The sequence below is a fragment of the Corvus hawaiiensis genome, chromosome 6, assembly GCF_020740725.1.
Source record: "Corvus hawaiiensis isolate bCorHaw1 chromosome 6, bCorHaw1.pri.cur, whole genome shotgun sequence".
Lineage (NCBI taxonomy): Eukaryota > Metazoa > Chordata > Aves > Passeriformes > Corvidae > Corvus > Corvus hawaiiensis.
The window spans coordinates 27,856,993-27,880,411 of record NC_063218.1 but is presented as its reverse complement, the minus strand read 5'-3'; the positions used below and the strand labels follow the sequence as shown (position 1 = coordinate 27,880,411).

The window sequence follows — 23,419 nt, the reverse complement described above, 5'->3', positions numbered from 1 at the left end:
AGAACATTCACTATTAAACATAAAACGTATTAATTAAACATTTTCTAATAATATTACACAACTTTACTAAACAATTTAACATTAAAAAACAGAGTGAAAATTAAAAATAAGCTTAAAAATGAGAGCAAAACTACAGACAACTCATAATGGGGGTGCAACGAACAATTAACTTTCCCTGCTTTGAATGGTATTTAAATTGTATGAAGTGTTTGTTAAACACAAGAGCAAGAATGCTTCCACCACTGTATGAAACTGTAGATGTGTATTATATTACAATTATAAAAGCACGCCTCTAGAAGCAAAGCGTTCTGAATTATATGTGCATTTAATTATGTAGACATCAGCAAACAAAAATAGTATAATTTGAAATATTTTAAAAATAGTAAATCCATTCCTGCTTTCACCTTTATAGCTTCCATGTCAAAAAGTCAAGCTTCAATCAAAGTGTATTTCAGTGAGAGAACCTCTTTAAAGAAAACAAACCACAATGATGAAAGACATAACCAAATTTTAACCAATAAAACAGCCCTTCCTGGGACTGCAAGCAGAGATAATGAGGACCATTTAGTAAGGAAGCATTGGTGAACAAGTTCTTATACTGAGGTGACATGTATCACATTTATTAAAAAGGAAAATGAAACTAAACCAAAGCCTTTATTGTCAAAAAAGTAAAATGTAAACACTATGATTACAGGTGACTTGTCAAAATCAGAACTGTTCATTCAAACAGTTAAACACCAAAATACACTCTTTCAAAAAGTATCTGATCATTTCAGATCTTACTGGTTTAAATTAATGTGTTCAAAAATAAGTATCCATGAATAACAGACTTCTCTAAAGATAATGGAGAATTCCCTGCAGAGAGGGATGACAACAAAAAATATTTTTTGAAGCAGAATTATAGCAAGTATACCTCACGTACCCCTAGAAGGATGCTATATAACTATTCTAATTAATATTTGCAAAACATTCTCATTTTGCCAAGTAATAAGACTCCCTATATTTATATTTTTTCTGCTTTTGGTATTTTTTTTCTTTCTTTTATGGAACACTTAGTATTCTAGTTAAATATACAAAGACTGCTACCCAGAAGCAACTGAGAAGAAAACTGGCTTCCAAAAGTTTTCCTCACACAACAGGTCACTTGAGCAGTTAAGTTTCATTTTACTCTCGTGTAGAAGTATGTCTAGAAACCTGTGATCTCAGCTAAAGAAGTGAGTGAAAAATAATAATGAGAAATCTCTTTTGAATCAACATTCTTTCTTTCTAACAGGCACTATACTGAAAGGATTTAATTTCAAAAGTATAATACTTAATATTGCAGTCAGCAGGTGAGATCTCATATAAGAAAAGTCACTCTTAAAATGGCCAGATCACTACACCATACAGACTACAAAGCTTGTCTTTGTCTTTATTCCAGTCGGCCATCAGCCAGGCACCTACTGTGACCAGCAGCAGATATATTCTTGAAGATATTATAGAGAAATCAATAAAATGAGGATAAAAGTCATGACTGGGACCCTAAACTGTTTACTTTAACAAACCCTTTGCTTTTCAGAAGAAAACACCACTTGTCTTCTCCATGTTGATACACATGAACTGTTCACTACCTTGATGGAAAATGCCAAAAATGGCTTATAAACTCTCACTCTATCCAAACTGAAACCATCTTCTCAAGGTGCTCTCATGCCAAACATATGAGCATGAGAAGTTTGTCTCAAAGCATACTCAGAAGTAACTAGAAGTAGCCCCTCTGCTCTGCTACCTTTAAGCAGGCGTTCATTACATTTGTCACTAATTAGGGGACCTGACAGCCTTGCCTTTTAGTGTTTTTCAGTATGTTTGGGCACTTCTTTTCCTTCAGGCAGGCATAATGTCAGAACAGTCCTCAATCCATCATACAATATAGAGAGAAGTTTATAAAGGAGCAGCTGTTGTTCCAAACAACTTCTGTCTATTTCATGCTGAAAAATATGTCAATATTCAAGACTGTGCCAACACTATAGAAGACTGCACAAGTTTCTGCTTTCAAGTAAGTGCAAGTGTAACTTCATATAACTGTTCAAGTATTGTAAATGCTACAAAGAGATTTTTTAAAGAATGTGCCGTCCCTGCATATGCAACTATGTTCAAGGCGCGAATGGGACAACTGACCCTTTACCCTCAAAAAAAGCCAATGACAAAAAAAAATTATAGACCTGGTACGAACAGAAGCAAAAGTTACAGTACCATCTCAGTGTACTGTCCTTCAGAGATCAAAAGTGAAAAAGATTACTGAATATTCAGTGATGAAAAGTTTTAGTCTGAGAAGCCTTAAGCAGAGTTCTATTAGGTGCAAGATGTATTAGCCCAAGCCCAAATACAACAGAGATCCTTATATGTCAAGAACAGGTGACAGTAATGAAGATAGTAAAATTCAGATTTGTTTCCATTCCTATCAACTATTACACTATTTGCAGAAATCAAGGCTAGGAAAATGAATGGGATGGGTACTGTTTTGTAAGTACAGAACAATTACACTGAAGGAAAAGAGCGGGAAAGTAAAAAAGTGCAAAAAGCTTCAAGTAAATTAAGGAAAAACAGTAAAAGTATCTTCATTTCAACAGTGATATACACATATATATATATATATATATATAAAAGATGTGAAAACCATTTTTCAAATTGCTGAGAACACATTACTCTAACCTGATAGTGTGAAATGAGATATACAAGACCTCCACTATTACATCCTCCAAAGGTGACAGACTATATCTGAAAAACAGCCATCCCCTGACTTACCTGCCAAAATTGATCTTATCAAAGTTGGGCAAGAAGCAGGCCTTAAATCCAGCATATTACTGAAAAAGGAAGCCTGTTTTTGGAGAAATCAAACCTAATTCTTTATCTATGTATCACGGTAAGTCCAGTATAGGTGTGGTTTGTTTCTCTGCTTCTGGGGTTTTTTAACACAAAAACTCTTCAATAAACAGATTTTGCATTATTTGACAGCTAACATTGTAAAGAAAATGAAAGCATGGGTGGTGGATTTTTATTGTTGTTTTGGTGGGGTATTTTTAAAGATCCTTTCATAAAGAGGTAGTATTTTCACGTAACATGGTGACTACCTGGACAGACACCCTCTTTCTCCCTAGCAAACAAGAGTATTACTTAATGAAAACATATGTGCTGACAGAAGATGACTTTAATTAAAGTGTTCTACCCAAAAGAAAACAGGGATACAGACTAGAGAAGTATCAACACAGAATCAGATCTACTTCTGTTCACTTATTTATGTCTACATGTGGAAAGAAAGTTTCCATACCTGGGGCCAGGGCTGTGACTGACTGATTATGTCACAGTGTAAATACAGATTGTGGCAGCTACCAGATGCATATCCAACAAAAGAACCCATCAGAATGTCTGTCCTATTATGCTGTCTTCAAAGTATTGCAAGAGATGACAGTTAATGCACATTTGTTTGATATTTATGATGATATATACTACCATGCAGATAAGTTCTGATAGTGCTCAAAACAAATTTGGTAGAAGTCAAAACACTGAAGAGCAAAAGAAGAGATATGTATTCAGAATGAAGCTCCCAAATGATCAGACATGAGCAGCAGGAATAAAGGTCTTCAACATTATTTTCAGTCTCAGAATGTTAAAAAGCTGAGGAAAAAAAAGTCTACAAAATCAAATTTAAGTAAATCTGCCCAACCTCGAACGCATACTTTTACTCTGTGTGTGGAGTTCTCTCATTCAATTAGCTCAGTAATTTAGAGGCCAATTTTTAATCAGAAACCATCATGATTATGACCAGCAAACCACCTTGTGACACTATATGTTTTCAGGGTTTCCCAAAGGAGAATTTAAACTTAAAACTCAAAATGCTAAACAATGACTTATGTCACTTCTCAGCACCATGACATACAGTTGAATCCTAAATACTGTCTTCTGTAAACAAAATACTTCAAAATTACTTTAGATTAAGAAAACTTTCTGTTATTTTGCAGCCACTATGGTCCAAAATATCTAAAATGTGAAGAATTTAGTAAGAAAATTTCAAATAAAAGAAGTCCATTTCGGTACTAAAAATCAATTTCTAATCCTACCAAATACTTCATGCAAATTTGGTGTCAACTGCTGATTTATATGTTAAATGCTGATATGCATTAGCATGCAGATGACTACACTGTAGGCTCTCACTAAAGCAAAAACTAGGTGAAAATCTTTGCTTTGTCAAAGCTTTTACATGTGTGTACATGTCATGCAAAAATGCTGAAAAAACAACCAACATGCACTAACTGACCTGTAATTGTTAGGTGTTACAAATTAAATTCAAATCTTAATAATTACAGAATTCTTCATGAAGTGTTATATTTTAAATATCATGTAATTTAGTGTATACCAAATTTTTCAAATTGAGGAAAATATTTTTTTACTAGGCATCTCCAGAAAACTATTATAAAATATTTAAAATAAAAGCATGGCAATCATGGGAGCTGCTCTAAAGTGGCATGGGATACCATCCAGAGGGACCTGGACAAGGAGTGGGTCCATAGCAATCTCATGAGTTGTAACACAACCAAGTGCTGGTGCTGAAGCTGGGTCAGGACAACCTCAGGTACCAACACAGGCTGGGGATGAACACATGGAGAGCAGCCCTGCCCACAGGAACTTCTGGGTGCTGCTGGGTGAGAGGCTGGACACTGAGAGAGGCACTGGCAGCCCAGAGAGCCAAGTGTGTCCTGGGCTGCATCCAAAGCAGCATGGGCAGCAGGGAGAGGGAGGGGATTCTGCCCCTCTGCATCCAGCTCTGGGGTCCCAGCACAGGAAGGATATGGAACTGTTGCAGTGAGTCCAGAAGTATGGATAAGATTTAAACTAAAAGAGAGTAGGTTTAGGCTGGCTATTAGGAAGAAATTCTTTACTGTAATAGTAGTGAGGCACTGGAACAGGAGTCCAGAGAAGCTGTGGGTGCTCCATCTCTGGAAGTGTTCAAGGACAGGTTGGATGGGGCTCTGAGCAACCTGGTCTGGTGGAAGGTGTCCCCACCCCTGGCAGGGGGGCTGGAACTAGATGGTCTTTAAAGTCCCTTCCAACCCAAACCATTCTATGGTGACATAGATTTAATACCACTTTATGCACTAAGAACTTTGTGCAGTTGATAACATAATTTCCAAAAGCATTCTTACCAGGTAGTTCAACACTGAAGTTTGGTTTAAATGACACAGTTAAAATAGGTCAACTGGTCAGAAAACTCAGAGAGTAAAGGAATATCAAATAAAATGTTGGTAAATGCACAGAAAAGCGAAGGGCACCATGAGATAAAGATTATCTCCTAAACAAAGCTACCAAAAAGTTCATATTTACATTACAGGCATTTTCTAATTCTCTATGCCTGGGCCTGTAAAAATAATTACAAGCCCATAAATAGCAATTACAGATTGATTCAAACTCACATTAAAAAAAACCTCCAAAAACCACAAAAAAAACCTCACCACCCCTGAAAAAAGCTGCAACAACCACCACTCCCAGAACAGTATCACAATATTATACTTAAGAAAGCAGATAAAGTTTAAACCTTTCAGAAAACTTCTCAGAGTAGGAATATCCTCAAAATGCAAGTTGTTCATTATTTTTACACTAACATTCCTAAGCATTTAGTTTGCTTAACCTCTTTAATCTTGAATTTTAGTCTTTTCAACATTTCTCATTTATGAAATGGCTGTGAAAGGTTTTGACATACTCACATTCAACAGGTAGAAAGTTAAAGTTGGTTGCCCCCATTACAGAAAATGATGTTTAATGAAAAAAAAACAAACCAACAAACAGAACTTGTGAAAAAAAATGTCGTCTATATAGATAGGCAAAAAAGTGTTGCATTACAAGATTCAGAATCTGCACTTACTCTTTACCCCTTTCTTCCCCTTTCGTTCCTTCTTGTACTGTTCCTTCAGTTTACTTATTAGTCCCTGGTCTACATCCCAAACCTCAGCAGTTGGGGACAGGTCATCTTTGTCTACATGCAGCATATTATTAAAAGAAAAAAAATCAGCAATTGGCAATGCAAGCTGTTGGTGATTCACTATCATAGCTGTATAAGAGTATTAATAAAAGTTATTAATAAATCTTTATTTTAAAGGTGCAGTCTCAGTTTTAAGTTTATAAAAGACAAAGTCTCATTTCATACAGTTTTCTAAGGCACTGTATATTATCAGTTACATATTTGAAAATTGTACGTTAATTTGTTACTAAGGAGCAAACAAATTAAGCTTCATAAGTAACTGTTTATGTTAGATACTTCAAAATACACAAAAGATCATTGGTGTTCAGAAACAATTACTGCATCTTTAGAAAGACAGCATTAAGAAATTATTCAGCCAGTGTTGAATAAGCAAATAAAAGAATTCATGCTATATCTCTCATGAAAATGCAAGCTAAGTCAGTGCCAGTTTATTCATGAAGACCACCATGCATCCTTTCGCATTCATTCTACATGCACAAGAAAGAAACCTTGGTCCTACATATAATCAGAGACAAGTCTAAAAATACAGTGTTTCATATAGAGATGAAGAAAAGTAATTTGCACGGGTGAACATCCCACTGCATTCCAGAAATCAAATCATAACTAGCAGAAATACAACATTCCACAGTAGTTTCAGAAGACCTATCTTTTTCTGTTTGACAAATATTGCAGAGTTAATTATTCTTTATGAAAAGTTAAGTCTCCACTTCTCTAAACTATCCATCTCAATCATTTCTGGAAACTTAGATTAGTAAAAAGAGAAACCTGTTTCTAAGACAAGGCAAACAACATTTGCAGAAGCACTTTTGCTAGTAGACAACCAGGCAGCAACCAAACTTGGTTTGTGTGCCAGTTCAGCTTTATGCTCACAAATTCTTTAGGCACAGAAATCACAAGACTTAGTTCCTCAGTTCCCAACTTCCAATCATACTTACAATATGATTGTACCCATTTTTGAACTTATAATATATATTATAACCATAGAAGTGCATAAGAGGAGTCATACACAGCAGAAACAAAGCAACATGCATTTAGGATAAAAACAATAGGAGTTACTCCAAATACATGTTTCATGACGAAACATGACAACGAATGAGCAGACAGATATCCTAGGATACTGATGCATCTACCATCATTCAACGACAAACAATCTTCATCTAAGAGGTAGAATACAGAAATGGCAAGAGCAGTGAAACACAAAACAGGCAGCACAATGGCAGAGTACCCTGAGCTGTGCACAAAGAACTCTGGCGACAAGAAGGGAACAATGACATCCTACACCAAACTACAGCTACATCTACCAAACTGCAAACACAAAGACCTCAATCTTCATGAGCACTGGGCCTAAACTGACAGAGAGTAATAGTGATTACCCAGGAAACATAAGAGGCACAGAAAGAGAAGTCAGAGGATATGCCTAATCAAAAGAAATATAAATAAAACTCCCTAAAACTCAATTAAAAGAAAATTCAGTTAAAAACTAATTAAAACTAATAAAAAAAAATTCCAAAGCACCATTAATAAAATGAAAATAATTAGCTAGGTTGTAGTATTACAAAGAAGGATTAGGGAATTAAACTGAACCAGAAAATGACCCCATGTAACATCAATGTAATGCTGTTCTAAGAAAAGTCATTTTGGTACATTTTAGAAGGTGCAGTGCATTAAACCAGGACAGCGCAGGTGACGACAAAATTTAAGTAACATGTTCAGTCTATGTTCTACATTGGAAGTTTAGAAAATGTCTGCAGAGTGCAAAACAAACAGGGCATTAAATATCAAGACAAAGAATTTGAAGGAACTGGGCTCATTCAGTCAACAGAAAACAGGAAAAGTGCAAGCCTGCAAACATAAATATTCAAAACCAATACTGTTGGCTGCAGAAATGTAGGTTAGAAATAGAAAACTAGATAAAATACTAACTTGCATTATCTGGGTAGGCTGTGAAATGAATTTCAAATAAGATTTTTAGGAAAACCCAATAGTGTTTCTCTCCAGCATGCCTAAATAAATTAGGCTGTTTCAGAACAGAGCCATGTAACTACAAGATCTCTGCAATTCCCCCCAACAGTGATCTTCCCTGCACTAAACTACACCAGGACAGCACAGAGGACCCAGGAAGTCCACTGACCAGTATAACTGGGTGGAGAAAGGCTGGCTTTAAATTTTTCTATTTTTTAAAAGCATTTTGAAGATGACATAGAGACTGAATTTCAGTCACACTCTGCCACCCAGAATTCTGGGCACAGTCAGTCATTCTCTAAATCATGGTCCATCTGTAAACAGAACTTTTGTGTTTCATGGAAAAGAGAAACCCAATGATGAACACACAGTTAGTCACTGAAACCATAAGCAGAAAAAGAGACCATGTAATATGTTAAATCTGTGATATGTAGCACAATATATAACAATATGTATATATTCCTGTTTGCTTAAACAAACTGAAGTTACATATGCATTTTTTCTTGATACTAAATGACCACAAGAAATTTATTATTTTTTTAATCTAAACCTGTATATTCTTTTTTTAGCATGTCACATACTTTAACTCTTCATTTAATGCTGCTTGAACTTCCTCATCTTTCACTATTTTGAAGATAAGCTGTTCCTAAGTAAAAAATGTTGCATGACAGGACACTTTAAATCACAATGTTTGGAATTAATTTAACATTCAATGTTAACTGAGGCACTTATAAAAAAAGAATGTGTTCATACAAAGCCATAATATAGAAGAAAAGCAATCCAAACTTCACAACACTCAGTGGCTGGTTTGAAGGAGTCTCCAACAGCAAAAATGTAACTATCAAATTTGGTGCTGAAATATTTTAGGATATTGGAAGTTGGACCTACAGATAATACTTCACAGTTAAATATTGTAAATATTAATAAAGCAAGACTAGGCAATATGTTTAGAGCCTAAACATCAGATGTTTGTTTTCCAGATACTAAATAAAAGCATTATAACTAATTAGAGATGTAAATATTTACATATTTTTCAGAATGCTTAAATGTTTGCAAGAGTAAGAAGTGATAGAAGGAGGCTAATGACAGGAAAACTAAAACAGGAAGAAAGAAAAAACTATGAAAACAGAACAGAGCAACTACCACATTATGAAGAAAAATTTGAATTTTAACTGAAATATTTAAGTTCATGGTGATGCCATTGTTTAGGAAGTAATGGTATGTATTAATTTAAGTTTCTCCTCAAAATAAATAACTAAGTGGATGGACCTGGATATTTGAAGAAACAACAGTTTCATGGAGTTCAAAATAACATGACAGGCTGAAATAAATTGGTTGAGGTAGTGTATTATTTTATTTTAGAAAGCATTTAAGTGGGACAGTATTTAAAATGTTACTTGTGATAGTTAACAAAGAAACCTTGTCATATTTACACTGATCTTTAAAAAAGTAACACAACCCCAAGATCTGATGGACTGTATCCTTAAATGCCCATTTAAGGAAAGAACATCTGTACTAAAATCAGTGACATACTGTGAAAAAAATACTGCTACTACAGTTGTGAGCATCTTTGACTGATTTAAGTTACAAAACATACAAAATATACAAAAAACTTATGAAAGCTGTCTTCATATGGCAAAACTCAGAACATACTTTGAAAGATGAAACTAGGATTATGTTTTATTTCGTCCTTCCCACTTCCTCATCTGAGACATGAGTTTCTGGTAGCAATGGGATTGCTGCAGTTAAACCAGCTGTCACAAGTGCGTACAAACTCCTACAATGCTCTGCCTCATTATGCTATGGGTTCATTTAAACTGTAATAAAAAACATTCAAACTGCTCTATGAAAAGTGTGGTGGGTCAATTTGATTTTTAAAATAGACCTTAAAATTGGCTAACTACTTGAGAAAGTGCCAGAGATAGAACACCCGGGAAAGTAATCTTTGGAAACAATGACTTGGAATTTCAGTGGAAGAGCCAGTTCAATGCAGTAGGTTTCAGTAGTCCGCCATGGGTAAATCTTTGACTGCATGAATTACAGTATCAAACTATCTTGCCTTTTATATACAATAGTAAGACTGATACTAGAACCAGAACTTTCTACATCACTATGTATTTGAAGGGATGTTGCAAATGAAGTCAAAAACTCCGCTTCAGGTTCTATGAGACATCTTACACCAAGAGATCTGCCTGTGTGCCTAAATGAAAAGATGATCAAGAAACTGATCAAATAACAACAACTTCAAAGGGGAACAACACCAAGCAACTAAAATGGTACTAAAAATAGACAGTTGTTACAAAAAATAAAAGTAACAGCTTGTTTGGCTTCAACTTCCAACAAGAAATAAGACTGAGTTTTAAAAATAAAGGTGACTAATCCTTTGATATTAGTTTTTAGGAAATAATGCTTTCTAATCCTTGGTACCTTCAAAATCAAGACTGGATTATTTTCCTGGAAGATGTACCATTACTTTAATTTCTGTAAATCTTCATATGCTCTTTGCTCACTAAGATGTATGACTTCATTGTCACAATGACATAAAATGCTCAAAAAACATGATCTAATGGCAGTTTGGGGCTTACAATTTAAGACTTACAGTATGTAACTACAAAATTGCCCTTATCACAGTTCAGAAATTAAGACAGTCAATTTCCCATTCTAAGGCAGATATTGATTACTTGAGTCACTATTCTTTTTCCTCTAAAAATTTTCTCCTTCTTTCAATCTCCTCTTTCGAAACATGCAGGTTGCAGAAGTTTCTGACTTAACATATTCTGTTTCACATCAAATTACTAATAAGAAGTTGGGCTATTAGAAAATATCTCAGGGGGTTTTTTTATTTTACTAATGCAAACCATATTAGCAACAACATCTAAAAATCTCAGTCAGAAAAATAAAAGTACTAATTGTCCATTTTTCAAGTACACTGAAGAAATTAATTTAACTTAGGTACAAAAAGTTTGAAGGTCTTAATAAGAAACAAATAGGAAAAAAGAATCTGTATTTGAAAGCAAATTTAATCCAGGTATAGAAACATTCAGAATCCTAGCCTTTCTTATCTAAGAAAGAAAATATTCTCCTCTTAGTTTTGAAATCAAAAACAAAACCTGAAACAAATATAACTACAATTGTACTTGAAAGCTTCACCATACAATAGATCATTTTCTAAGCATCAATGTTTGATCATCACATTCATCCACACATCCACACCATTTTAGTGGGCAATTACAAAACCCTTAGGTACTATCATGAGCAAGTATTCCCTTATTTCTAAATGCTTTTTTTAGTGTCTTACCCCACTCTGTTCCATCTCCTGAACTTCGAGCTTCTCCAGCTCCCTCACCATCTTCAGCTGTTACTAAAAAGTCAAATTCTTTCAAAGCTTCTTCAGTATCAGGGTCATCTGTAAGGTCAGCAGCTAAACCTTCATTACCAATCTGCAAGAAGAAAAATATTTTCCTGCATTTGAATCATAAACAGATTTTATAGTTATTCAGGTTAGAAAATATATATGCTATTCTCACTGAGTAACTTGTTGCAAGGGAAAAACATTTTTCAATTTAAAATGCAGAAAAAGAAACTTAGAGCTTATCAAAACAAAAAAGAGAGCAGTGCAGGCTAGTGAACACTAGGAAATAAGAAGAACATTGACACTAGCTTTAGCAACAAAAATCCCATACACTCTAGTCTTCACTATTTTAACATATAACAATTAGAAAGCTTTGTTGATTTTCTTGCACTATCAACAGCTCTGGAGAGAAGGCTTACAAATTATGCTTTCTACTGGTCCAGAAGCCTTTCTTTCTTTTTGCTTTCCAGTTCTACTTCAGTGTGAAGCATAAATTTGGAATATAGAGCATTTTAGGAAAACTGTCTTTTTACTATTTCTAACCACACCTTCACTTTAAACAAAACAAAAAAACCCACTGGCAAGGCATCAGTGAAAAGTTTTATTTCATTCTTCAGGTGAAGAAAATTTCCACATGAGGTTATTTGCACAATGTTCTTACTTTTGCAGAAAGAGACAATTTTTATAAAGATAAGTATAAATGATGCTTTTGCTTCCTATAAAAAACCCCCCAAGCTTTGTCAAAAGACAAAAAATGAGTGTAAGATCTTCATGTATGCTTACAGATTTATTTGATAATCGTTTTATCAGACTACCTGATGCCTTAGAAAAAAAGGGATTCAACTCAATGCTTGACTAATCTGTTTACCAGAAGTCCAAGGTATGGTGGAAACCCCTTCCTGACAAATTAGTTTGGGAGATTTAACACTTGCATCAAGCCAAGCTAATGCCGTCAGCTAGTCAAGAAAATCCAATGCAACCAGAGGGTCATCATGCAACAGAATATTGTTCTGAGCAAAAAGTAACAAAACTGTTAGTACAATATTCATAAATCAGTATCTCTAAATAAAGAAACCCCAAATATGAGGATTCAGTACAGGAGAAAGAACTAAAATGGGACAGGTAAACACTGTCTATCCTACCTAGAAAGTTGCCCACAGAATGGAAAACTAAAAGACACAAACAGAACACAACTTAATAGAACCTTAAACAAAAGGTTATTTGAGACAAGTCTCTGCTACGTTCTTTATATATTTAGTAATAAACTGCCCAAAAGGAAGAATTGAACATGTATTTGATACAGAAGCAATTTTTTTTTCACATTACATAACTTCATTTCCCCTAAGGAATTGCTCCTACATTGTTCAAAATTCAGGAAGGATGCACGTTGTACTGTGCTAAATTTGCCTAGGACTCAAATTATGCAGAGAAGATGAGATGGCCAATTTATCAATAAATTCATATTTGTAAACAGCTTGGTTGGTTGTTTTGAAGTTTGCAATGTAATGTATTAAGTATACCACCAAATTTATGAGTAATGCATCTGCTTATTATCCATTCAGATAACAAAAGTGCAACAAACACTTTAACATTACAAATTTATATCGTCTCCAGAGAAAAAATTCCCTTTTTAAAGGGAATTTCAGATCTATTAAAAAAAAAAATTTTAAAGATCCTCTACCTTGTGTTTCTTATTTATCCGATGCTTTTCTTTTCCTTCTGCAATATCTTCTATCATGTCATTCTCCTCTTCTTCATCACTATCATCTGCATTTTCTAAGAAATTGAATGTTTCAAGAACATCACCAGAATTCCTACATAGATAAAAACATTAAGAGAGAATCCATTTTACTTGCTGAAGAGATTTAGAAGATTAACCAGATTAAACAAAAATTGCTAGCTGACAGCTTAAGAGCTTTAAAACTAGCAAAACAAGAAAACACTGAATGAAGAAGTTTCTATATGTAAGTCCTTATTAGAAAAGCACCACCCAACAGACTCTTTCTTAAAAATAACAACTCCAAAGTGATTATATTACATAATTCAACACCAACACACCATTTTCCTGTACATAATGTTAGTATAACATACATATATGTATGTAATAGGTGCATATGTTCTTATGCATAATCAATTTCTGTTAAGTTCATAATCATTTGATGTCAGCTACATTCACAGGTGTTCAGACACTCTCCAGCTGGAAGTTCAATTTGAACTGACCAGTACATATCAATGACTAAGCAAAAGAAACCTTAGGCATTTCTTATCTCTTCACTTACCTTTTGATTTCCTGTCCCTTTTGTTTTGATGAAGGAGATTCACCCCCATTCAGGATCTGTTCTAAGTTCTTTGTCTCTACTGAACCATTTGGTTCTGAATTGGAGAGCCCAAGCAAAGACCTTACCCGCTGGGAGCGTACATCCAATATTGTATCTGTATAACCTACTTCCTGAAGATACCTGGATGTGTTAAGAGAAGAAAGAAAGAGGAAAGGATACTTGATGAAAAAGGAAACTTAGTATTCACTGTTAAAAATTAATGCCATTGTTGTATCACTTATGGAAAAATAAGCTTTGCTATCCATCTCACATGGAAAACCTTATTCTACACTGCTTAAAGCTCAGGACTACACAGTCCTGAAAAACAAATCACTATGTGCCCACCTCAGTGACTCTGTTTCATAGAGCTCCTCAAACTGCAGGGGAAAGTATGAATACACCAATATCCAACAATGCCACTTACTGTCGCAGTAACTGTCTGCCTTGCTTCCAGGTCAATTGGCTATTCTGAGGTACTGCAGGAACCTCTGTATCTTTGGTATCTTCTGAAAGACATGGTGTCATAGTTAACATCTAACTTATACTGCTTTTAGACACAAACAGAAACTCCCATCAAGTCAGAAATATGCATCATGATCACTAGTTTCAACTGGGTATAAATGTACCCAAAATGTGGTACTTGTAAAACAGAAGGTGGGGGAAAAAAGGGAGGGGATGGCATATGTACCTGTTGACCACAATTTTAAGGCACACCATACAAATACAGGCCCAAAGACTTCCCAAATACCAACATTTCAAAAGAAGCCAAATGCAATTCTTCTTATTAAAGAGCACAGCATTGTTAGGAGAAATGCTTTCTTTTATCTGCAATACTTTGAAGAGCAAAACTGGTATTATCAACTTGATATTTACGACAGCAAAATCAGATGCACTCCAGAAAAACAGTAAGGATAACCTATTTTTTACTTCCTTGGAGTTTTTCCCTTGATTTAAGACAAAAACATTCAGAGCTCCTTCAAAAAAAAAAAACCAAGTCAATTAATTTTGATTTTCAGATTTAAAAATATTTACCCCATGCCAAAACTTTCCTACATATATTCCCTACAACACACCTAAGAGAGGGGTGGGGAGAAGATGGAAAGCTGCAATGAATTAAACAGACAAAAATCTATTGCAAAAGTTACCTGATTCAAAAGTTGGCATTTTCAAGTCACCTTGGTTCAGTTCTGTGCCATATTTTAATTTATGATATTTTGCCCTGAAAAAGTATGCAGATATTTATCAAATTAGCATACCAGACTTCAATAAACTCAAAATAGTCCACTATTCCCATTTAAAGCAACCATGCCAACGTAGTACAATTAATCCATCAAAAACTGTTGTGATAATTATTGCATCAAACAATTATTTCTAGTCTTTCAAGAACAGTTTTGAGACAGTATTTTCACAATTATCCACAATTAACAAGTAACTTACAGACAAGAGTTTAGTATGTTCTCCAAGAATGTGCGTTTTTTCCTGTGTATCAGCTAATAAGAGAACCTTTCAAAAACTAGTAGGTTCAAGAATTTAGCAGAAATAATTTTTCCAGTTGTACCACTGCCATAGGTAGCCAATCACACTACAACAAATGAACCTCTTATTTGGGGTTCCTGCCTATCTGCCACTTTCGATTTCCACTTTGATTTGTCTCCTGCTCTGTTTTTGCTTATGACACATATCCCTCTGAAGAACCACGTGAGAGTGGTAGTTTCTTTCATCACCTGTATTCTCTTACAGATTTTCTCCTCCTATTGACTGCAGGCTTAGCTTCCAATTTCTACTTAGTCCACCTATGCAAATGTGCCTCAGTCCTTCCCATCTTTTGACCTCTGATACCCTAACTCTAATCTCTCCTTCTCCCTCTGATATCCTAAGGCCTGAACAGCAGGCCTAAGCCTGAGCTGACTTACAGGATGAACCTTGAGCATGATGCAATTAATACCATCAAGGTTCTTTATTTAAAAATAGATGATCAAAATATTTATATCAGTTGTTCTTAATGCCAAACTTGCTGTTGTAGAGATGTTTGTATAATCTTGTGTAATGTATATTAAGAGATTCTCCCAACTAATATCCCTAAAGGCTTGTTAGTAAGAGAAATCCTCCCAACCCTTATCTCTAGAGACTTGTTAGTGGAATATTTTAGGCAAAAACCCTCCCAGCCATGGCCTGGGCTCTGGCCCTGGCCAGACAGGAAGTGCGCCATGAGAACCAGATGTTTTCTGCACAAAAGGTTAACAAGTCATTTGGACCTGTTGATTTGGCCCTTTAAAAGCTGGACCCCTTTCTGAGTGAAGCTGAGACCTCACCTACGAGTGGATGCACCGGGTAGGATTTTCCCAGTTACCAGGAAGGGTTCTCCAGGTCCTCGCTGTGAAACAGAGCTCCCCAGCACTTGCAGACTCTGGATGATGGTGAAGTATTTAAGCAATTTGTGATGTATCTTTCTCAATCACTATTCTTTCTCTCGTTTAGTAATGATTATATGTATTACCTTGCTTATTTTTGTTTGTTGCTAAAGTCGAATGAGTAGTAATATCAAATGTATGCTCTTCCTTCTGTGTTGCCTCAGTATCAATAGTAAAACAAGATCATTCTTTCCTTTGGTGTCTGTGTCCATTCTATCATCCCCATTGATTGTCAAAACATCATCACTTTCTAAAATATCTGTCTTGTTGTTACTATTTCCATGGAAGTATGCATGAGCCCTCAGAATCTTATTCTTTATCCAAGTTGGCTATCAAAATACCTTCAGCTTCCTTTACACCCAGGAACCTCATCTGAACTACCTATTACTAGGTCCTGGAGTTCTAAAATTTTATCATTGATCTGTCAGAGTTTGACTTTTGCCCCATAGGTCCTTTGCAAAAAATACTCGAAATCTCAAGGTAAAGAACTCTAGGTGTTCTGCAGTAGAGCCAAGGTGAAAAAATCTGTAAAAACATTACCAGCCATATTTTAAAGAAGCCTCTAAGAAATACAGTTGTCTATTTTTGTAAATGAAACATTTGACCAAAGGCTTAAGAATAACTGAACAACACCTAGCTCCCATCAATGGTAAAGACTGTTCCTGAATATGAAACTTCTCAAGTAAAGACACATAATGGAACATGTGCTGGGCAAAATCAAGGATTTTAAAAAAAACCTTCTCAAATGCCTGAGCCACTATTGCAAGTGCTTTCAAATTGAAAGTACAGGTACATCTCAAATAGTGCCTTATATATTTGATGGCAAGGATTTTCTTCTAGATTACACACATTTCTGCTAAAATTGCAATTAGGAAGTCTCATTAACAAACTGTCAGTAGATGGCACTATTGACCCTTTTTAGTAAGATAAAATCCCTCATTTCATGGCAATCACATTGCAACTGAAAAATTATAAAGCTCCTGTCGACTTTTGTGTGACCTGAATCTGACTGCCAACTAAACAGAATCGTATTTTTTAACTATTTATGAATTATGTTCATAGCTCATCCATGCACTAGTAAGACTGTCTACCTCAGGTGCTCTCTTTAAACTGAGAGACGAGGCTCCGTGCCACATTGTAATAGGGCAATGCTCCACCAAGCTTTCCAGATATGAAAAGTACAGTGAGAGACTGGAGAAAATTATTATTGGCTCAAGACAACTGAAGTGTGTCTGGTTAACTTGAAGTTGGACGTGTTTGAGTTTGCTAAGTCAATGCCTTGTGAAATGCTTTGATTGCACGTTTGGTTTAAAATTTGTCCTTACTTTCTAAATCTTGCCAGTAAAAGTTTGTTGTTTAATCTCCTGAGAACATCATCACGTTTTCCCATGGACCGGCCTCAGGGTATAAATAAACCTAAACCCCTTTAAGAAACTTGTCAAGCTAGTATGGGGCTGGAAGTACATACTACAATTTATATGCCCTATAAAGTACTGTCCATTTGGGGGGGTAAAAAACCCCAACCAAACCTAAACAACCAAAATGAAAATAATTCAAGTTAAACAAAGTTGACAAAATATTTTTTGCTCAATTCGTAAGTGAAGCCAATAGAGCACTATAATTGAAAAGCCAACCTAAATTTGTTCAATTTAGAGCTGTGACATACTATTTAGGAGCAGTTGTTTCATTTTGGAGTTACAATTTCAAAACATTTAATTAAAATTCTGCTTTAATTGTTCATTAGAGCAGATAATGATGTATCTGATCTAGAATTATACCAATGACTAGCCACTACAAATAAGCCAAAATATTGCTGCATGCAATGAGACCAGTTGTCTTTCACATCACAACTTCAATTTCACAGCAAAAATTAATCTTACTAAATTCCAATCAACTACATATTCGCATATCTATTTCTTTCCCTGTTGGGGTAATTACTATATATCTTAAAAAACACTAACACTACAGTGTTGCTGACAAGTCAGTGACAATACTCCTCCACATCTCAGAGTAATTGAATTCTACAAGGGGCAACTTTTCAATCGTTGGAGTATTGACTTATCTAAGGCTAGGTTTCTGAGAGTGAAAAAGAGTAGAAGCAACAACACCCTAACTTGATTTAGCTTCTTCCTGCTTTTTAACCAATGAATGCCACCGCTCAGTTGCAACGGTGTAAGTTAGCTCCAGTCCAAAGCCCATGAAGCTAAAATATAGCCACAGCTTCATGATTTCAGCAAGTCTCATTAATTTAAGCCCAACGCTATAGTAATGAAGCTTGGAGAGTAGAGTGGCTCAGAGTACACAACCGACAGCATCTGGCTGGGTCTGCAAAGCACCATAAAACAATACACACTAGATACAAAGAAAGCCTGTGCATATAACTGCATACGACCTAATCTTATTACTGAAAAAAGTATCCAGAACTATCAAAGCATTTAAGGACACTAAAATAATAACATTTTACTTGTCTAAAAAGTTATTACACATACTTACAGATAAATACTAGAAATATTAAACTACTTTGTAACAACTACTGCATTTTATTTAATCTTACATGCTGATGTTCTGCTTCATAACCTTTTTCTGAGAAATCACAACAGTTGTTGTCTGAGTGAGTTTGTTCCTGACTCCTTCTAATTGGTATTGCACTGCATGAAACTTTTTGATGGCACAAGGGAGTTAGCAACAAGAAAAGGAGAAAGAGGGTGGGGGGAATCAGATGCAGCACTGAAATTTGCAGTCAACAATCTTCAGGTCTGATATTCTCAGAACTTATTTTGCTTTGGAGCTGGTGTATTTTCTTTAGTTGTGATTCTTCACTCAGGGGAACAATGACAAAAAAATAACAACACGCATTATCCTGAACACTGAGTGCAACAAGCAAGAAACCAACATAGTATCATTCTTGGATGATTTACTGGCAAGTCAGTATCTGCTTGCTTTCAATTACTCAATCCATCATACTTTCACAGTTAGATCCCCTCAAACTACTGGGCATTCGTAGCTTCCTTGTTGCCTCCCACACACTCACCAGTCAACTCAAGTTTCAGTTCCCACTTCTAGCAATCTTCATGAGAATTGTGACTGGAACTTAAGCCAGGATCTTCGTCTTGAAAACTATGCAGTGTTGGATCGTACCCACTAGCCATAAGAACTAATGCAAACGGTATGTTCCTCCTGTTATTCGTCTAGTGTACGTGTCTACAAGTTTCTTGCCCATCAGATGAATTTTAGAATTTCATAGGGAGACTATAAAGACAGCTTCATTTTGTGAAAGGAATGAGGTTTCACCAAAGCCATTCAACTTCAAACATCCTGTTATAGGATGGCTTCACACTCCAGCTAAAATTAAGTGCCTCTGATTTATCTCAATAAGCAGGGAATTCTCATTGCCTTATGGTGTACATTTGCAAAAAGTCCCCGTGCAGCACACAGTTCATTACTGCCAAAATAAGCAAAATCTTTTCCTCCAGAAAGTTACTTACATGCAAGACACCTGCATCTGCCATAATAGCGTATTATTTCTTTGATATGCTCAATGTTCTTTACACCCCAAGACCCTGCATACATTTCATCTGCCTTGAACCCACAGTGACTTCTACATTACCTCTAGGATATGACAATGAAACTTAGTCTTACACTGGCTGGAAAACTTGAGTTACTTTCCATTAAAAGGACAGGGCTGAATGAAGCAATAGATCCTTTCTGCCTATTATTTCACCAGAAAACATATGATGTGCTGATATGGTTTTCTGTATGAATATACACTGCTTTCTGAAGCACCTCTGTACTGGACACTTCACACAGAAGAACAAAGCCATCTTACCAAAACATTAGGTTTTAATATGAAAACAACTGAAACGTATTTCTGTAGTCCCTTACTCATAAGACTGATTCATAGCGTAAAATATATTTAGACATACTTACACCTGGACAACTAACTTAAAAATATCCACGTGAAACCTCATTACATTTTGCTACAAAATTTTAAGTTTACTCTGGCAGGAATGGTCCCCCAAAATCAACATAAACAAAGACTACATATTTTGTTGCCTGATTGTCAAGATGTTTCACCATTGGACTCAGCTACCTTTGAAGAGCAAGATAAAATTAAAAATAAGAACTGAGAGCACTGAAAGTATAGGGACATGACAAGGTAATTTCCCAAGTGATTTTACAAAATTAACTACCAGTTTTGGTTAAATGGAATAACCAGGCAACAAAAGAACACGGAGGTTTGAAGGGCATTAGTCTGTACAGACTGAATAGAATTTTAATTTTTTTATACAGTAAATTAATGCGACAGAAAATGTACCTAGTGAGGCTAAACATGCAAGCCAAGCATCTACCACATGAAAAAAAAAAACCCAAACAACTTCAAAATGCAAAAACAATTCTTAAAGGATTTTGTTGTGTCACAAAACATAGTTTTCATCATGCAACACATACAAAATAGTTGAAAGGGATCAAGAGAGCAGTATTTTTCATCCTTTCAAGTTTAATACAACTGAAGCACAGATAAAGGTACAGCAATAAGGCAAGAACCCTTTGGGTATGTTCGTTCTTACTCAGTATACCATAACTCGAACTCAGAAAAGGTAAACAGTCCCATTTGTCCATTTAAGACAAAAATCTAAACATTTTGAAAATTATGCAACATTTTATTATAGAAAACACTAAGGTTTGTCAGAAAACACAAGGTGAAGAGGACCAACCTTAATGACACTTTACACAAAATAACACAATCATCTAATAAGGACAGTTCACTTAATGTGAGTGAATTCATCTTAGTCTGTTAAGTTTTCCAGGTCAGAAAAAAACAAAACAATTTGTATACCCACCTTTCTTGTTTTAATGCATATTCTAACATTTTTATTCTTCTCACTAAATCTTTCTTCAAATTTTCTTGGCCCTTTCTTTCACCTTGTAAAAACGCTATCCGAGCCTGAAAACACACACACAAAAAAAGCAAAAACATATTTTATTCCATTCTGTACCCAAAACAAAGCAACAAAGTATGTCTCAGAAGGAAAAAAAGAAAAAAGAAGAAAGAAAAAGAAAACGAAAAAAACCTGGTTTGCATTAATTATTTCAGCGAGTCATTAACAACAAAAGTATTCCTGCCCTAGACAGAGTATTATTTTCTGTTCAAGATGAACAGGTATTAAAGTCTGTATAGTAACTCTACAAGAAGGCACAAACAGCAATCATATGAAACATTTTCATATATGCACACATTTTTGTCTTTACAGTGTTGTTAGCATAAGGTCTATTATACATTTTCTTCCAAACCCAAAGCCATGTTAAATTAGGTACACTGCAATCAGCAATTCAGCGTCTAATGCCACCATACTGAACAGAAATGATTACATAAATTCAGACACAGAATCCACAAATCCATTATACAGGAAGCAACTATTTTATGGCTTCACATTTTACTTACTACTGAAAACAGCTGAATGTTAGAATATCAAGGGACAATTGGGTTTAGCATGCTGTTCAATATGGAGAAAAATAATGCTATTTTTTTAAAGCACCAGTCATACTACCTTAATTTAGAAAGAAGCAAGGAAGATTGCCTGCTAACCTAGTAGATGATAATAAATTCAGCAGAACATATAAGCCATCTCAACTAGCACAAAAAATTTATAGTTGAAAAATAAAGGTAGTAAGTTTGTTGAGGAAAAAAGTAGTCTCTTCACTACAAAGTGAAAGGACTTGTGTTTTGACTTTTGCAAGCTGAAATTCTAGGAAAGACAAGGGAATTTGCAGATGTGAATAGAAAATTTAAACAATTAATGACATTAGTGGATTCGCCATCATTACAGGAACATCAGTATACAAACTCATTTGTCCTCTCTATGACTTTAAATTGACTGAAATAATTGAATAGCCAATGCAGTACTAGGTTCAATATAAAATTTCTTGGAAGAGGAATTTAAAAAAATAGAATAAGGAAAGTAATGTAGGGACCACATTGCTCTACTGAGCTCAAGAGCAACACCACCATTTCAGTACTAAAGGAGGCATGGGGGGGGGGGGGAGGGAGGGAGGAAGTGCTATACTCGGCACCTAATCTATCCTAGAAGATTTTTGTAAAGGGTGTGGTCGCACATTCTCATTGCTCAGTGGTTACAGCCTGAAACAGTCTAACCAGGGTGGTAACATTCTTGCATCGGTCCTTTCTTGAGTCCAAGTGGTATCACAGTGTAAAGACTTCACACATCAGCCCTGATTTTAGCCACTCTGGCCTTGTGCTCAATGGTGAACCAAATTAAATTATGTTCCTTTACCTTGCATAAGCTAACTACTGATTCAATTAAAATCCTACTGAGAACAAGGCAGTTACGAGTATTTCAGCTAAAAGTCTGTCATGAAAGCACAGTCAACTAACCACTGTCACTTGGTGAGAAACAGTAAGGAACCAAAGTGCATGGTAAGAAAGGAGGGGCTGGTGGGTGGGGAGGAAACACCACCAACTCGGCACCAAAAAAACCCAAACATACCCAAACAGACTCTGTACTGATTGCACAGATATGTCAAAATAAAAGGTAGAGAACAAGATCCAGAATCAGCAAACCCAACAACACCAACCATACTCAACTGCAATTATGCTAGATTCTAAAAACCACTCCAAAACTGACTAATTAAATAGAAAGTTAACAGCCTTCTGCAGAAAATTACAACTGCATGCAATTTCCACTCCTCTGGTACCTAGGGCAGCAACTGATCAACTTCACAAGACTAACACGCTATCCCAACTTTCCACAGTACACATAAATACCACAGTACACATGAAAGAGTTACAAATGTAGGTTTTTAAAAAATATATTACCTGCACACATGCACAACAGCATACTACAAACATTTGGAAGTTACCAGCTGCCCACAGAGTCTATTTACAAAAATAAACTCAGAACTACTTTGGTAGTTATCTAATGAACGTCAGGAAAGCTCCAATGCCCTTTGAACTGAAGGCAGTTCTCAACTCTTACCAAAAACAAGGTCTTCTGCAAGTGATGGTCTCCCCTTTACTTTTCTTCCACTGGCCAGCAACCTTTTATAACTATTTGACAAATCTTAGCTGCAACTGTTGAGCTTTATTTCAACGAGAGGAAAAGAATGTAATTGTAACCAACACAGAGCAAGGCATCCACTTACTAAATGCTCACAGCCAAACTTTTCACTTACGGAAATGCTTCTGGAGTACTTGGCCAAGCAGAATCAACTCTCCATACTTAAAAGGTATTGCCTGGCTCTCATACTTTTCAACCAGACAATTTAATGAGCTATGTAATCTTGAGAATTAATATACTACAGAAATAATGGTATAAAAAAACAAACAAACAAACAAAAAACCCCAAGA

The 23,419-nt window shown here is 35.4% G+C and overlaps 1 protein-coding gene across 6 annotated transcripts in view; it reads right to left on the bottom strand.

Moving 5' to 3' along the window:
- STRN3 (striatin 3) overlaps nt 1–23,419 on the bottom strand; it is a 62,597-nt gene that overhangs the window by 21,944 nt on the left and 17,234 nt on the right. For 3 of the 6 annotated variants that reach the window (XM_048306115.1, XM_048306118.1, XM_048306120.1), the window contains exons 2-8: nt 20,895–20,998; nt 14,788–14,861; nt 14,067–14,148; nt 13,604–13,783; nt 13,006–13,138; nt 11,271–11,412; nt 5,894–6,004 (exon numbers count right to left, since the gene is read on the bottom strand). In XM_048306115.1, the coding sequence (XP_048162072.1) occupies nt 5,894–6,004; nt 11,271–11,412; nt 13,006–13,138; nt 13,604–13,783; nt 14,067–14,148; nt 14,788–14,861; nt 20,895–20,998 (826 nt within the window). The remainder of the gene's footprint in view (nt 1–5,893; nt 6,005–11,270; nt 11,413–13,005; nt 13,139–13,603; nt 13,784–14,066; nt 14,149–14,787; nt 14,862–20,894; nt 20,999–23,419) is intronic. The other 3 variants (XM_048306117.1, XM_048306119.1, XM_048306116.1) reach the window with 2 other exon arrangements.